The sequence below is a fragment of the Gordionus sp. m RMFG-2023 genome, chromosome 4, assembly GCF_954871325.1.
Source record: "Gordionus sp. m RMFG-2023 chromosome 4, tfGorSpeb1-WG-v2, whole genome shotgun sequence".
NCBI classification, from domain to species: Eukaryota; Metazoa; Nematomorpha; class Gordioida; order Chordodea; family Parachordodidae; genus Gordionus; species Gordionus sp. m RMFG-2023.
The window spans coordinates 27,684,145-27,700,067 of record NC_088778.1 but is presented as its reverse complement, the minus strand read 5'-3'; the positions used below and the strand labels follow the sequence as shown (position 1 = coordinate 27,700,067).

Sequence of the window (15,923 nt, the reverse complement as noted above, 5' to 3'; positions counted from 1 at the left end):
TATACGTTATTTCTTTGATATTTTATAAATAGTTATATTAAAATAAAATTAGAGAATTTGATTTATAGTAAATGTAAATAATTTTGCCAACGTTCATTTTTAAAAATTCAAGGAATTTTATTTTTTAATACTTAAATCACACATATCTATTAAAAAAAATTAACACAGCTTAGGGCATTGTTGCATAAAATTACTCAGATAGGAATTAGAAATGCGTAATTTGAATTAAGTATATCCAGTATTATTTTTTAAAAAAAATACTTTATCAGTCGACATTTTTGATAATAAAACTTCAATGTTATATTATATTTGTGATTCCTATATACACATCACATTTATAAATTAAATATAAAAGTAGGTGATTTGACATAGGAATGAGGAATTATATAAGCATCTTCTGATCAGGTTTAAAAGAGAAATAGTTTAATTTTTTTTATGATGCTTGTGTCTATGTAGTAAAAAAAAATAAGAGTAAGGTAATTAATAAATAAAATTTATTACATGGGAAATTTTTTTTTTAAAATCATTATGTTATGCAATGATTTGCACGAAAATTAATTTATTTAATATCATGATAAAAATATTTAAACTTACAAATTTTATTCAAACTTTATTAATTTTTTATTTTTTTTTTATTGAATTTTATTTAATGTAAAAGATATAGTAATAATAATAAGAAGAAGGAAGAAAAAAAAATATAACTTTCATGGAATATTTTTTTTTTATATAGGTGATTAACTCGAAACTTTTAATGCGACTTCTTAAGCTTGTTGTGATATGATTACAAAAAAGAATATTTTATCTCTTTGACTCCACCCTTTTTACTTTTAGATAATTTGCTTTAATATTTTTTATTAAATAAAATATTTACCTTTTTTTTACAGACCTGAGCCATATAATCAATATGAACATTATTCCTTGTCACACACATCATCCAGTACTTCCAAATTTTTATTCAAATTAGGGAGAGAAAAAATTTTATGCAGACGATAAATTTCTTCGTAAACCAATAAAATGTGTTATCCACATTAAAAAAAAAATTAAAGTTCTTTTTGCTGAAATTTTATAAAGAAATCTAAAATCATCACGTTTTGTGGTTTTTAATGTATTTCCATGACACTTTTTTAATTTTTTTAAAAACAAATTGATGAGTTTTTTAAACTTTTTAAAATTAAAACCAAAAAAATGAAAAGAATTTTTTTTTTAAATAAAAGATCTCTATAAAATTTCTGATCAATAATGGTCATCGATAAAAATAGGGCTTACAACGATATGAATCCAAGCGACGCGTCATTATTAAAAAATCGGGGAAACGGATTCTTTAAACCCGAAAAATATTATCGATCGCAGTTGAGAGGAATTAAATCACCCATGATGATCAGAATAGCCGAATCTGGTAAATCAAAAATAAATTTATAATATTATAGTGAGAATCGACGATCCAGGATCAAATCATTTAACAAACCGAATTTTTTTTTTTTAAAAAAAGGCCTACAAATCAAGTTTTGAAACTAATTGTGGAACGATCTCAGCCCTGATTGTCGATTTTCACTCATTATAAATCCTATCATCTCATTTTTTTAAAAAAATCTTTTCAGATTTACCATTAAAACGAAATCAATTTATTCCCCCAAAAATTCCGGCGAGAAAAAGTTTTACCCTTCCTCACAAATCCTTGCTCTTTCAAAATAATACTAGTAAGATATCCGTCAGAGCGGCCTCTGAGCAACAAAATTATACGAAAACGAACGCTAACACTAATAGGACAGATTCCGATGACGAATTTCATGAAAATTACAATATTCGTGGAACCTTATTAATTCCTGCCCGCAAAAGTTTACCCTCCAAACACGATATTTATTTATCGAATCGCATTCATCCTGCCTCTAGATACGAACTTCATAAAGCCGATATCAATGCAGACGATAACGATTACCCTAAAAGCGACTGCGGATATTATGACAAAGATGTGTACGAGGAAATTTATAGCGATCCACGGCATTCGCTAGAATCTCAAGACAGCGTTCCTCATTACAAAAAAGTAAACATTTTTTTTTCATTACTAAAGTTCTATCATTCATAATTATTTTTTGACCAATTTCGGGTAATGGACTATATTTTTAAATTGATCAAAATGGCCAATAGAAAAAAATGTCTATTTTTGATTATCATTGTTAATAATTATATCATACATAGGTAATTTAGAAAAATATATATGTTTAGTTATTCTTTTTACTCCATGTAAACATTTTTTTTATGTTTAGTGAAAAAAATAACGGATGATGGCTGATATTACCTCGATATCTTATCTGGTCGGTCTCAAAAATTCTGTATCGAACACCTTACTTTTTTTTAAATGTAATTTACTATTATAAAAAAAACTCTCACTAGACCTAAAACAAATTATTTGTAAAAATACAATAAATAGGTTGAAATTTTTTTTTATTTTTTTTAAAACTATATCTCCATATATATTATTAATCGTGTTTTTTTCCGTCTGTTTTAGACCATTTAAAGATAATTATTTCAATTAAATTTATAACATAGAACCTACTACTAATCCATTATTACTTTTATCATTCCTTTTGCCTCCCCCCTACCCCCCCCCCCCCCAAGATTTTTTCCCCTCTTTATTGCATATAAATATTTTTCGAATAGAATGGTCATTATTGCGTAGTTTATCTAATCAGCGCTATCATTTTTTTTTAAAAAAAATTCTAAATAGCTCTCTGAATAGAATGTGATACTTAGTAAATAAAATACAAAAAGGTACACCTTTAGCTATTAAAGGTCATCCTATGAAATAATCTATAAGAATAATAGAAAGCCTAACTGCTCGAATGTTCTATTCGGAATTAAGAACAATATTTATAAAGAGCTAGAATGTAGTTTTACTACTATTTGTAAATTTGTAAGATTTAATTGTTCATTTTATCATTCACGCCCATACCAATAATCCACTTATTTGATTCATTTTTATAGGCCTATTTAAATTTTAGTTTAAAAAAATTTACGTTTACTTTTTAGGTTAAGGTATTTATTTTTTTATAGGTACATTTTTTTTCCGGGAATGAATGGCAAATTTTGCTTCATTGGCATTGGCCACAATATGGCCTAATTATTTTCAAATGTAGTTTTTTTTAACCCCATATTATAAATTTTTTAAAATTATTATTCTGCTCTAAGCAGAGTTTGTCTTAATATAGCGTGAATAAATCTTAAAGTAGACTTACTTGTAGGTTCGGAGTGATCGCCTGCTCTTTATTTATCGAAGCATTTATTTGGAAACTCTTGTTCCGAACCGATACCAGGCTATGATTTATCACTCATTTTAAAATTGAAAATAAAATGGCGTTTTGCAAAATTAGAAATGATATATTTCAAGTTTAGGATGACACTGACTATCATAATGATATTACACTTGAATGAAATTAATACATAAATTGAGTTGTCAAAAATAACGAATTCAATTTTGAAAATTATTAAGCTTTATTTTAATTTTTTTTAGCATTTTACTTTCTCGAAGCTATTTTTTTAATATATATTTCAATATTTTTGAATTAAATTATAATTACACATAAAAATTACGAAACATTAAAAAAAAAATTATAATAAACATTTATCGATAATTTAATAGATTCACACGGTTGGAACTCAATCACACTTTCCCTCTTCGCCCGTGCAACACTACCAATATCGCGTCAATATCAATACCGACGATATCGATTCTCCGCTATCCCCTAATCAGACATTTTCCTCGGCCATATCTGACTTCTTTCCGTCACGCTCCTCTCCGATTTCTCATTTACCCTCCTGCCACACCGTAATTTCTCCGATTTATTCTTCCGTATCCCCCGAATACGGGGACTTATACGAACAACGGAAAGTTAATAACCGAAATCTTAAGAGTCAAAAAAATAATTTAGATAATAATATGCGGAATAGCAATAATGATAGACAGGAGATAAATAATAATATTCATCACTCGAATTGCTATTCCAAACTCCCGCTGATTACTCGCTACATGAATTCTCAAACGGATCCCTGCGATGACGAACATTTGAAATTGCCATCGCATCATCGTAACAGGGACTCCCTAGAAAACGCATTCGTTGATTTCGAACGCAACGCTTCGGAATATTCGTATTCTTCCAATTCCAACGCCGCCCAAAACTACGAAGACAAAAGCAATGGTCCTCGATTGACTGATTTACCACCCAATTTGGCTAAGTCAAAAAAATTTAGCGACCCAATACCAGATTCAAACAATGGTCACGTTAATGATTTCGAAACGAAGAGTTTTATTAGGCTCAGAAAATTCTCCGATTGTACAGGTTATGACCGCAATAAACGCGCCATCGATTTATTGTCTGACCAGGAAATTCCTAGATATGATAACACCCTCAAAGTTCCGTACAAATCCAACGGGGTAGTAACTTCCGGCGCATATTCTAATCGACACTGGAGACTCATAGTCGAAGGAGAAGGGTTAGATAGCGACGGAAAACTTTACAAATGCAGTGAGAAAAAACCTTTGGACGGTTGTGAAGGACACAGAAACGATTATTTAGGCTACAATGGCGACAGGAAAAAAAATTACATACGCGATGACCATACCAGCTTAAGGCGCCTTAATGGGGAGTGTAAACGCGGGGTTAATAATGATTTTAAAACTTGCCTTAATTGTCGGCACAAATCATATAGCCTAAAGGAACATCATTGTCAAATAAATACGCCGGATTCTAAAGATTCAACTTATAACAAAGGCGCCTCTGATAATTGTCACAGTGACAAAGTATTTAATTGTAATAAAAACCATGACATGAAGGATGATAAGGATGAAAATTTGCTCGTACCTCATAATTTGAAAACCTCTAGGAGAGTGGAAGCAAGGCAAAATGTTTTGAAATTAAATATGGGAACCAATAATTACAAAGATAACGGGAACACAAATCAATCTAGTCCGAACCAGAAATATGCTAAAAATGTAACAGATTTTGTTTCAAGTGATTCTTCCAAGAACCCCTCATTTTACGCACACTTGAATGGCAACGTTACCCAACCCAATTTTCAGGATAATGAATGCGTTCTTGCACCCTCTAAATTTGATTTTCCTATGGATTTATCTGACCTCTTAAGTGAATCAAAAAAAAAATTATGCCAATCTTTTGATAAGGAAGGCAAAAATTATACCGATTTTTATGCCAATCACTTTATGGCACATTCAGAAGACAGCGCTAACCATGAATGCGATCCAAAATTAGAACAATCTATGCTTGACACACCTGAATTTGCTTGTTCAAAGAAAGATATCGATTATAAACTTAAAGATGAACATGAAAGCCTAATGATTGCCAATAAAGCGGTTCCCATAGAGGATTATCAAAACAATACGATGAACACTAATTATCAAAGTATTAACGGTACGGTAACCATCATTCCCATTCCCAGAGAAAAATCTCTTAAATTTATCACCGAATTCGATGAAGTTAAAATATTCCCCAAATCCAATCATACCGCCAGCGATATATCAGGAAATCGCCCTGACGCCATAATCAAACAGAATCACGTAACTCCCATTCATTCGAAGGATCCTATTGACGCCATCATTCATACCAAAAACTCGGCAGACTTTCAAATTCTTGATAAATCATGCGAAAACGCAGAGACCTCGTTAATTCACCCTGATCCATCCAATACGGAAGAACTCAGTTTTCAGAAGCAAATCGAAACGTTTTCATTTAACAAAACAAAAAATAGCGGCGCAAGAAACGCAAGGACCAAATTTTTTGCTGAACCCCTTATCACATCGCCACCTAAAAGTGTCAACGGAAAGAATTGCATAGGTCCACCTAAAAATACCGTTTCCGCGATAAAAGACGCCGAAAAAAATAATAATTCGTGCCAACTTCTTTTAGAGCTGAAGAATCGTTTGCAGAGCAGGAAATCCTCATTTAGATAACATCGGCCTTTTGGAATTAAAACCCAGTCCTTTCGGGGTTCAACTTAAGCCCTTTACTTCCTCCAAAAAAATTGATGAAGCGATAAAAGTAAGCGATAATTTGATTTTACGAATAGATCAAACAAAATCAACGCCCATATCAACAGCAATCACCGAAACAATTTTAACTTACTGCTCAATTTACGCGAATCTGTCGGTACCAATTATAACGACTTTAGGTAATGGTATACTCTCCACCGTCGATAATTCCCCTAAAATCATTAGCGCTTCCAAAATCAATCTGACCTCTCTCAATAATGTACCAACGGATCTCCTAAATTTCGATAAAATTTCGAGCGATGTCGAAAAAGATTTTAACAAAAATCTAGAATGCGGAATAGCCTTTGGGCAATGTCATTCGAATACTCAAACCTACATGCTATCTCGCAAAAATATGCCTTCCCTCCATTCCAACACCTTAACGAATACGCTATCCATCATAAATTTGCCGAATATCGATATCGTGGAACATCGTAACGAGGATGATTTAGCCAGAAAATATTTGCCGCCCCAAGAAAATCAATCTATTAAAATGGTATCTCCAAATAGCTCAAGCCAAAAACACGCGAATGACAAGTACATTTATTATATATTTATAATCTGTTTTTTTTCTCTCGAAGTGATAATAAATATCAGAGACCTGTAGAGGTACCATTTTTAGGCCCGGCCCGGATTTTTAAAAATATATTATATTTATTTTTTATTTCTTATAGCTAATAATGGCTATTTAAAATATTTGTTTTTAAAATATACGGCCCGATATATAAACTTTTTTAATAATCTTTAAATAAAAATGATATTATACTTTACAAGATTCAAAGACCGTTGTGAAAACGAAAAAATCTTTCCTAACTCAGCCTTATCCAATAAAGCGGCTTTTAATTCAACCAACCCGTTTTTTACTGCGTCTCTATATCTAGTTGATCAAAGTACGAACACATTACCGCTAATTCCTCCTCAGCCTCTACCCACGCTAAAGATAGATGTCGGAACCGGGGGAAGTCTTTCCATCAACCATCCATTTTGCATTATGTGCAACGAATTGCCGCCAAAAAATACACCCGTACCCGACGAACCTTCCATACCCATCACTTGCGATAATTCGACGAATACGGGGAAAATGGATATCTTTTCTAAAGAAAAAAGGGATATGGCAATCGAATGCCTTTTGATACCTGAAACTCTTGGATCTCCGAAAATGTCTAACACGGATACATCATTCCTGGAGAATAATACCGACAGTAGCGCACAAAAACCTTTTGATCACGTCGATTCCCTTCCTTCCACACCCAAGGCCGCATCTCTGGCCCCGCCAACCAGTCAACTCTTAAACTCTTTCGTGGAAACTTATCGCTTATATTCTAAGGCTGGAAATATGTGTCTATGCCCCCTTTGCGATTCTATGATACGAGATGCCGCTAAGACGCTGGCGGAACGTAAAGTTAACATTACTTTACCCGCTTCCACTTTAAAGAGTTCCCTTCCTTTGATAAGTGTTAATAAAAATATCAATGTTAAAACGTCTCCCCAGAACCCCACATTACATATAGGCGACAATAGCCATACAAATCAAAGTACTTTAAAACCCGATGAGAAACATTTAATATTAAACCGGACAGATCCGAATAATTTAGCATCATCTCAACCTTCCCCGAATATTTCTACGGTAAGATCGTGTATACCCGATATTCATAATCTAACCCATAAATCACTACCGGATCATTCTTCGTGCCAATCATCGTCCCCGCTAAAAGTGGTAATCGCGAACAATAATTATCCCGATTATCACGAAGATGCAACGATCCCATCGGCTAATAGAATAATTCCCAGAACCTTATTATCGCCTTCGTCTTCTATAAAATCGGACGGATTTTTGATTAAGAATCTGGCAAGACCTGATGACCTGATTTCTATTCCGGACACCGTTAGCGAAATGTGTGCGAATATTGATCGGGATAGGATAGACACGAACGGATATGACGATTGCCACTCCGCGCGAATCGAAGCCTTCTTGTCAAAAGAGCGAATCGAAGAGATGTAGGCATTTATAATTCTATATTATTTTGTGAGAGGGGGAATTTACATTAAACGCTTGGTCAAGCGGTGCGGTATTTAAGGCTGCGTTATTTTCAAAATCAAACAAATATGGAGCGTAATGATGACAGCGCTATGATAAAATTTAAAAAACATATGTTGCGATGTATATTTAAAAAAATATTATCGATGTGAAGAATCAGCTGTGATTTCGAGAGTGTTAATTTCCGAAGGCGTTTATTATAATTTCGAGAGTGTTAATTTCCGAAGGCGTTTATTATAATTTCAGAGTTATATTTTATGAAATTTCAAAATCAATATATTTTAAATGTCTCTTATAAAGTAACTAAGGCCGCATTTATAGTAAGCGCATTTTGAACGCAACATTATTACAAAATAAAGCCAATAAATAGATATATATTTATAAATATGGGTCGTTATGATGATAACGCTATGATAAAAATATGAAAAACATGTTGCAATGCGTTGATAAAAAATATGCGATACGATTATAAAAATAAGCGAACTCGATAAAAAGGTATATTATGTAAATAATTATTTCTATTTTCGTATTATCTATTAAATTATCGCTGTGAAGAATCAGCTGTAATTTTGGTAGCATTAATTATGCAAAGCTTAAAAAATGCAGCGTAAGGCCATACCAGAGCGTTTTTTAATCATTATAAAAAAATTTATATATAGTCGCTTGAAGTACATGATAATAATTTAGTGCTAATGCAATTAGTAAGCAGAATGATAAAAAAATTTAATTTGCAAAAGCTTGAAGTATTCAAAATGTTTAAAACGCCATTCTGCAACGCTTGATTTTTGACTTGCTATCTTATAAAATTATCTCAAACACTGGATCGCTTTTGTATGGCGATGTCCTATAAATGAGATAAGATTTTGGAGTATTTTACCTTTACAAAATATCATTTTAAACTTATTTTGATTTGAAAAATAATGCACTACACTACAAATTTATAATAATAATACAAGTTTAGATAGATACTTTGCAAAATAAAATATATTCCAATATATATTTGGTCAAATAATTATTTTTTCCTGGAGGAAAGCTAATGGAGATATACACATCGGAGACCCCCCCCCTTAAATCCATCATAGAATGTAATAATGATCCGACCCTATTCTAAAAAAAAAATTTCAGACTAGTTTTGTACCCTCTAAATAAAACATGGTTTCTTACCAAGAAACAAATTTAATTAAACATGCCCCAATTCAAAATTTTGATTAATAATGGAACATTGAAATATATATTTTTTGGCTAATAATGAAGATCACTATCCGGGATTCGGTTCTTTTCAAAAAAAGATGCACCGATACTTAACCTATCCGTCAATATCGTTATTGGCGAATACTTTCAATTTTAACCGATAGGAGTGGTCGGCTACCCAAAAATGTTAAATAAATTTCATAAATTATTAATAAAAAATTAAATTATATATCGACGATATAACATATCTTTTTTTTCTAAATTACTATTTTTAAAAAAACCGGGTTTTCAATGTTTAAATCGGCTTATTTTATGTCTAAAAATCAAAATTTTAAATGTATGAACCTAAATTTTTTAGATTTTTTTTTAAAAAAATTAAATATTTTTCTCTCAGCACTTTATTCGTTATTTTTTTGCATAACAAATATTTTTATTTTCAATAACAAAAAAGTACGATTTAATTATTTTTTAAAGTAAATTTATACTAAAGTTATTCAAATTTGTGCTGGGTACAACCGTTGTCGATAAATAGTTTTGTTGCAAAGGTAAAAAGATATCAGGGGATTTCGATAAAATGCTTGAAATTTGTATCTTCTTTAAAATTTCCTTCAAATTATTAAAATCTTTTTTTTGTTGTCTTACTATGGTGTAATTAATCAACCCATTTTTGACTGATCGTGATTATATTTAAAACCAAATTTTCGTTCCACAAAAAAAAATACATTTTTCTTATAACGAAAATTTGTGCCGCCCTTAGCATTATTCTCAGGATAAATTATTATAATATCATGCGGTTTTTTTATTGTTATAAAATTTTTTTTTTTTTGATAATTTGTATTATTTGCAAATGGTGATAAATTGATTATTAATTTTTTTATTAATAATTGGGGGAAAAAATATTTTCTTTATGATACCCATATTCTTTTGTTAAAATGCTATGTACCTTTTATAATGGCTTTCAACGTATGTTTTGACGAATTTATAAATTTATAATATATTTTTTAATTGCCACCACATGTAGCGTGGTATCTTAATTGTCACACCTATTATACCTTTTTCCCATAATTTTTTTTATTATTATTAATGCATTCATTGTACCCGTATTTATTTACCTTATTTTTTTTTGTGTGTACGCATATATTTTACATTTTTTTTTCTTGCTTTAAATTAATTATTTTTAATAGAAAAAATTTTGCCATGAAACCTTTCACATAAATGTTTTATTCTTATTATTATTTTTTTTTTACCCAATTAAAGCATAAACAAGTTGACCACTAAGCGAGCTTCCTTCAGGCTTAAAAGGAGCAGAACTGCCGCCGCTATTATTCCGTCGAATAGAATCAACGACAACGCCAAACAGCTGTCTTCGCAGGATAATAATTCTGCTTTCAATTCGTCTTGCGTTGAAAGCGATGAAATCAAGCAAAATTATACTGTACGTTCTCGCACAAATCCTGATATCGCGTTAAAGGATAGGAACTCAAAAATTACTAGTCCACCTACGTCTTTAATCTCACCGGAAAAACAAACCGAAATAATTTTGATAAAAGAAGAAGCTGTCAAATCTATTCAATCCAATGTTATCATATCAACTCATATAAGCTCCAATCTGCCCATAACAAGCATGCCTGTGATAAACAACGATTTCAAACGGGAATCAAACAACCCAACAATTGAGAACAGGGACATGTTCGGAAAATTTCGTTATTCCCTTCAAAATTATAGGAGAAAAATGGCCAGGGACCTTAAAACAGCATCCCCCTTGCCTCCTTCTGCTACAAACGTCATTTTCCGCTCCAAAGACGATCTAGATTACAAAGACGGGGTTAGGATAGAATACAACCCACTCAATAACTTCGACGAGTCACCTTACGACATTAAAAATTTTACGAAGGACAATTGCGTGAGTCACAACTCAACTTCTAACGAAATTCTAAATGGCCATAAGATACGCCCCCAGCCATCTAAGCATTTAGATGATTCGGACGAAGATGACGCTACAGCTACCGAAGAAGGTCATTACGATGTGGCTACTAATAGGATAATTCTCACTGCATCAAATAATAAATCGCGAAGTCCCACGAACAACAATAATAATCCTAGGTGGATACCTTCTTTCACATCTAATAAAGGGGGTAAAACACATGGCAGATTTGAAAATTCTTCCCTAAATAATGGCAACAAATTAAATGGGCCCGGGGTTTACGGAATATCTTCGGTTAATAATTTACTCTACTACGAACCTATAATGGAAGATCCAGCTGAAAAGTGATATTAGTTTAATTATGTTGCAGTGTTTGATTTATTTATGTAATATACTATAATTAAACTGTATTAAAGAAAGAATATTATTATAATTCATAATGTCCATCCTATCAAAAGATGTTAATAAATATATAATTATATATTTTTTTAAAGATACACAATTGATCCTGATTTCGATAAAGCTCTCAAAATAGTCAACGAATCATTCCTAAAAAAGGATGAATCTAGGCACACCGAAAATACTATAGTAAATTAATATCTTTTTTTAAAAAAAAGATTTATTTAATTATATATCCAAACTCGAATATTTTACATTATAAAATTCCATGCTTTTTTTAAATTGGTATAAATTCATTGAGTCGGAAAATAGTCATATTGATTTTTAGAAAAAGCTTGCTTAAAAGCCATTTCCAAACATCGTTTTTCCCCAAAATGTGAATAAATAAACATAGCTTAAATAATCCGTTTTTGGGAGAATATAAACGATTAAAATATATAAACTAACCCTAACCTATGTGTTCAGATAAAGTTGCCTAGATATTTTATTCTTCTGAAACTAAAATATTAGACGGACGTGGAACCAGAGTTTGAAAAAAAAATTCTTTGAAGATTTTTTGATTTCATCTTGAAGGTTTTTATGCATGAAAATTACAAAAGATTTACTTATTATGAGGAATTTTTTTTTTTAAAAAAAAAAGATTTTGTCATTTATATGTAAAATTTCTTTTCTTCAAAAAAAATCTTAAGACTTTTTCTCAAACTCTGGTGGAACCTATCCCGCCAATGAAATTATATTAATAACTGAAAGTTGCCACTGAGTGGGGGAGGGCTCTATGTGTATGTCATCAGATTGAACTGAAAATCGAACACGACAGTATTGGGTTTGTTGACACACGTCATAACCTCAGTAACTAATCCTCACTATTTTCAAAATTATTTTAAATTTAGAGAGCAGATATTCTTACATGAATACATTTTCGGCAAAATCAGATTCTTGAAATTTTTTTATTAAAAAATATTTATTAACTAAATTATTTTAAGTTGGTAAATAGCCACAATCATTTTTTAAAAATGTATTCTAGTATGTCTAGAATAACTTTCTTATTCATTTCTGGTAATATGACTAGGCATTTTTGAGTTATTATATAATAGCAATATAAATACGCGGATGAACTAAGATATTAATCACGCAACGTATATATCGCGCATGATTACGAATTATAATTGTCTCTGACCAAGAACACTGTTTTATCTAGGGGTAAAATTAACGAAAAATACTCCATATTCCCACATCTTTAAATGCCAATTAGTGATATTGATTTGCTACGGGAAATATTCACAGTCAGTCACGTGATTATCTCACTGACCACAATGTCTAAAAACTATATATTTTTTAATCACATGTGCCCTGAGGTCCAGAACTCGGCTCTTATTTCCTGAAATAGCTATATTTTTTTAAAAATATTTTTTACGAAATCGAAAAGTTAAGTATTCTTTGAGCATTCATTCATTAAATTATAATTTCGATTGGATCATCATTAAGGCGATTACTAGCTCTCGTTACATCAGCATTTCTCATTGACATCTTAATTTTTCTTTTTTTCATCCCTAGTTTCATATTAACATAACGCGACACGCTAATGCTTTCATTTATGAAAATGTCATCAAGATTATAGCCAAAAGTGTCTCCTTCAAAAGATTAATTTACTCTTTTTTTAGAACAAGATGAAGAAGATTATAGTTCGTCAATGGTTCGACCTGATTGGTAGCAAATCTCACGATGAAATGGAGGATGATAATTATTTGGCCATATCAGCTGGTCACGTTGAATTTCACCTGGACCATTTTGAATCCCTGTCTCGAAACCTGCTCACTTTCGTTGTCAACTGCGTTGATGATATGGTATGATATATTTGTTTTTGTTTTTAAATGCCAGGCGAGGACGAGAAATCCTCTGCCTTCGTTTGAGTTAACGAACAAGGAATTTGGTATTATAGGAATCTTTATTTACTAATAGTGCACGTTGATTTTTCATCTGATTTCTCCAGTTTTATATTTTACAATTTGTATAATTATTAGAGTTTTTACGCTATCAATTTCAGACAATCTTGCTGCGACATTTTGTGTTAACTTATTAATTTATTATATTGCAAGAATTTATGAAATAACTCCATTTAAAGCCAAATTGATTTAAAAAATTTACAGTAAAAGGGCAAAATTTATTTATTAAAAATTTTTTTAAAAAAAAACGCTCCATAAAATTGTTTTAATTTTAAAGATTCCTTCATGTCCTAGTGTAATACCGGATCTCTCTATATTTACCCATACTCTACCACGTATTCACTATATTGCGAATTAATTTTTCAATTATAAAAATATTTATTAAAATGTATGATCTGACTGATCTAACATATAATTTAGTGTACAATTCTTTGATTAATTTTTTTTTAAATTAATGCGAATTTTTTTTTTTAATATAACCGAAAATTTACATTTATCGCAGGGTAATACCGCTCTTCATTATTCCATATCTTACGGCAACTTCGATATAGTTAGTACACTGTTGGACTCAAAAGTTTGCGATCTAAACGCCATCAATAATGTAAAACTGCTTTTAAAAAATATTTCGGTCGGGCCTGGATTTTTTTTTAAAATATTTTCTTCGGCCAAACCCGGCTCGTATTTTTTAAAAATATATTATATTTATTTTTAATTTTTATAGCTAATAATGGCAGTTTAAAATATATTGCCCGGGCCGGATATTTAAAAAAAATTTGCTTATATTCAAAAAAATTAAAATACGGGTTAGGCTTAGGGCAGGGCCTGTAGGTCTCTTAAAATTAGAAATGTTCCGCCTATGTCCTAGCTAACAATTTAAAAAATGATTAATTTTTATTAGCACATGGAATATTTTTTAAGAATATAGGTTTAGATTTGGGGAAAAAATATTTGCGAAATAAATTGCACACTATATTTCTCATTTTTTTTGTTAGGACTAGGCTTATATCGTTTATTTAACTTTTTGATTATATGAAGGCTGGCTATACACCTATCATGCTAACAGCTCTGGCTAAATACGAAAAACCCTTTTATCTTGAAGTAGCAAAACGACTTTATCAAATAGGGGACTTGAACATTAAAGCCAAACAGGTTAGCTTGTATTATTTATATACCAAATTACTTCTTATATAGATTTATAATTATATATTTTTGAAATATCTGATATTTTAATAAAAAAACCTATCAAAGAACGGCCAAACTGCTTTAATGCTAGCGGCCAGTCACGATCGTAAAGACGTGTGCCGGAATTTTCTGGAATGCGGGGCCGATCCTAATATAAAAGACAGCGATGGTAGCACTGCACTCATGTGCGCGGCTGAGCATGGTCACGCGGAAGTGGCCAAGATTTTACTATCTCATCCCGAGATTGATACCGATATCGCAGATAATGTAAGCAAGACTATATAAAATTAGTAGAACCGGAACAAATCTAGGAGCTAGAACCTGTTACCCTTTTATAATTTATGGGAACCAGAAGCCTTTTTAAATTTACAGGATTTTGTAATTGGTTCTAGTAACCTGCTCAAAGTTTAAAAAAACCAAAACCCATATTTGAAACTAGGACACTATATTTATCTAGGTTCCAAATTTATAATCAACTCTGAATGGAAATCAGGATATTTAAAATAGGAATTGATTGGTTGTTAATTTAACTGTCGATTTTTTAAAAAATGTCTTTACGAGTAGGGATCTCTTATTTTGTTTGGTGGGTTATTCGATTAGGTTAGAAGGTGAAATTTTTTTTAAAGGCTAAGCGAGAAAATAATTAATAATCGGTTGAAATTTGCTGATAAAATGTTGGTATAAATTTTTTTAATGCTCATCTTTAAAACAAAAAATACCATTTCCAATTGATACAGGACGGTAGCACAGCTCTCGCCATAGCAGTTAAAGCCGGTCATAAAGATATTGGAATTCTCATATACGCTCACCAAAATTTGGTCAAGGTAAGACACATGGGAGGTTCGGACAACTCTAAACTCACGAATACACAGTCAAGCATCATCAGGAAATATAGCAATACTTATGTTTAAAAATCTCTTCAGCTATTTGTAAACAGCATATATTCGCTAAAACTATTTTATATTATTTATTTAAAAATAAGATAAAACATTCCTGCCTAAATTATATAAGAATAAATTTGTTTTAATCAGATTATTTTTTCTCCACACTAGAACCTTATAATGTAAATAAAAATTATGGCACCATTCAAATGTAATTTATTTATTCAAAATCGTTTATAAATTGTGAAATTACCCGTTTTTACTATATTTAATGATTGTAATTTATTTTTATAAATATATTTTGAAATTGACTCATGGATTTAAT

General features: G+C 30.9%; 2 protein-coding genes across 2 annotated transcripts; both read left to right on the top strand.

Moving 5' to 3' along the window:
* Nucleotides 1–1,110: 1,110 nt before the first annotated feature.
* LOC135929027 (putative uncharacterized protein DDB_G0291812) lies at nt 1,111–5,962 on the top strand. The gene is made up of 3 exons (XM_065465520.1): nt 1,111–1,396; nt 1,599–2,041; nt 3,638–5,962. The coding sequence occupies exons 1-3, from the start codon at nt 1,240–1,242 to the stop codon at nt 5,960–5,962; spliced, it is 2,925 nt and encodes a 974-aa protein (XP_065321592.1). The 5' UTR covers nt 1,111–1,239.
* Nucleotides 5,960–15,816, top strand: LOC135929026 (uncharacterized). The gene is made up of 9 exons (XM_065465519.1): nt 5,960–6,577; nt 6,815–8,038; nt 10,527–11,537; nt 11,688–11,781; nt 13,254–13,436; nt 14,038–14,136; nt 14,571–14,684; nt 14,784–14,984; nt 15,455–15,816. The coding sequence occupies exons 1-9, from the start codon at nt 6,378–6,380 to the stop codon at nt 15,626–15,628; spliced, it is 3,300 nt and encodes a 1,099-aa protein (XP_065321591.1). The 5' UTR covers nt 5,960–6,377; the 3' UTR covers nt 15,629–15,816.
* The last annotated feature ends 107 nt before the right edge of the window (nt 15,817–15,923 follow it).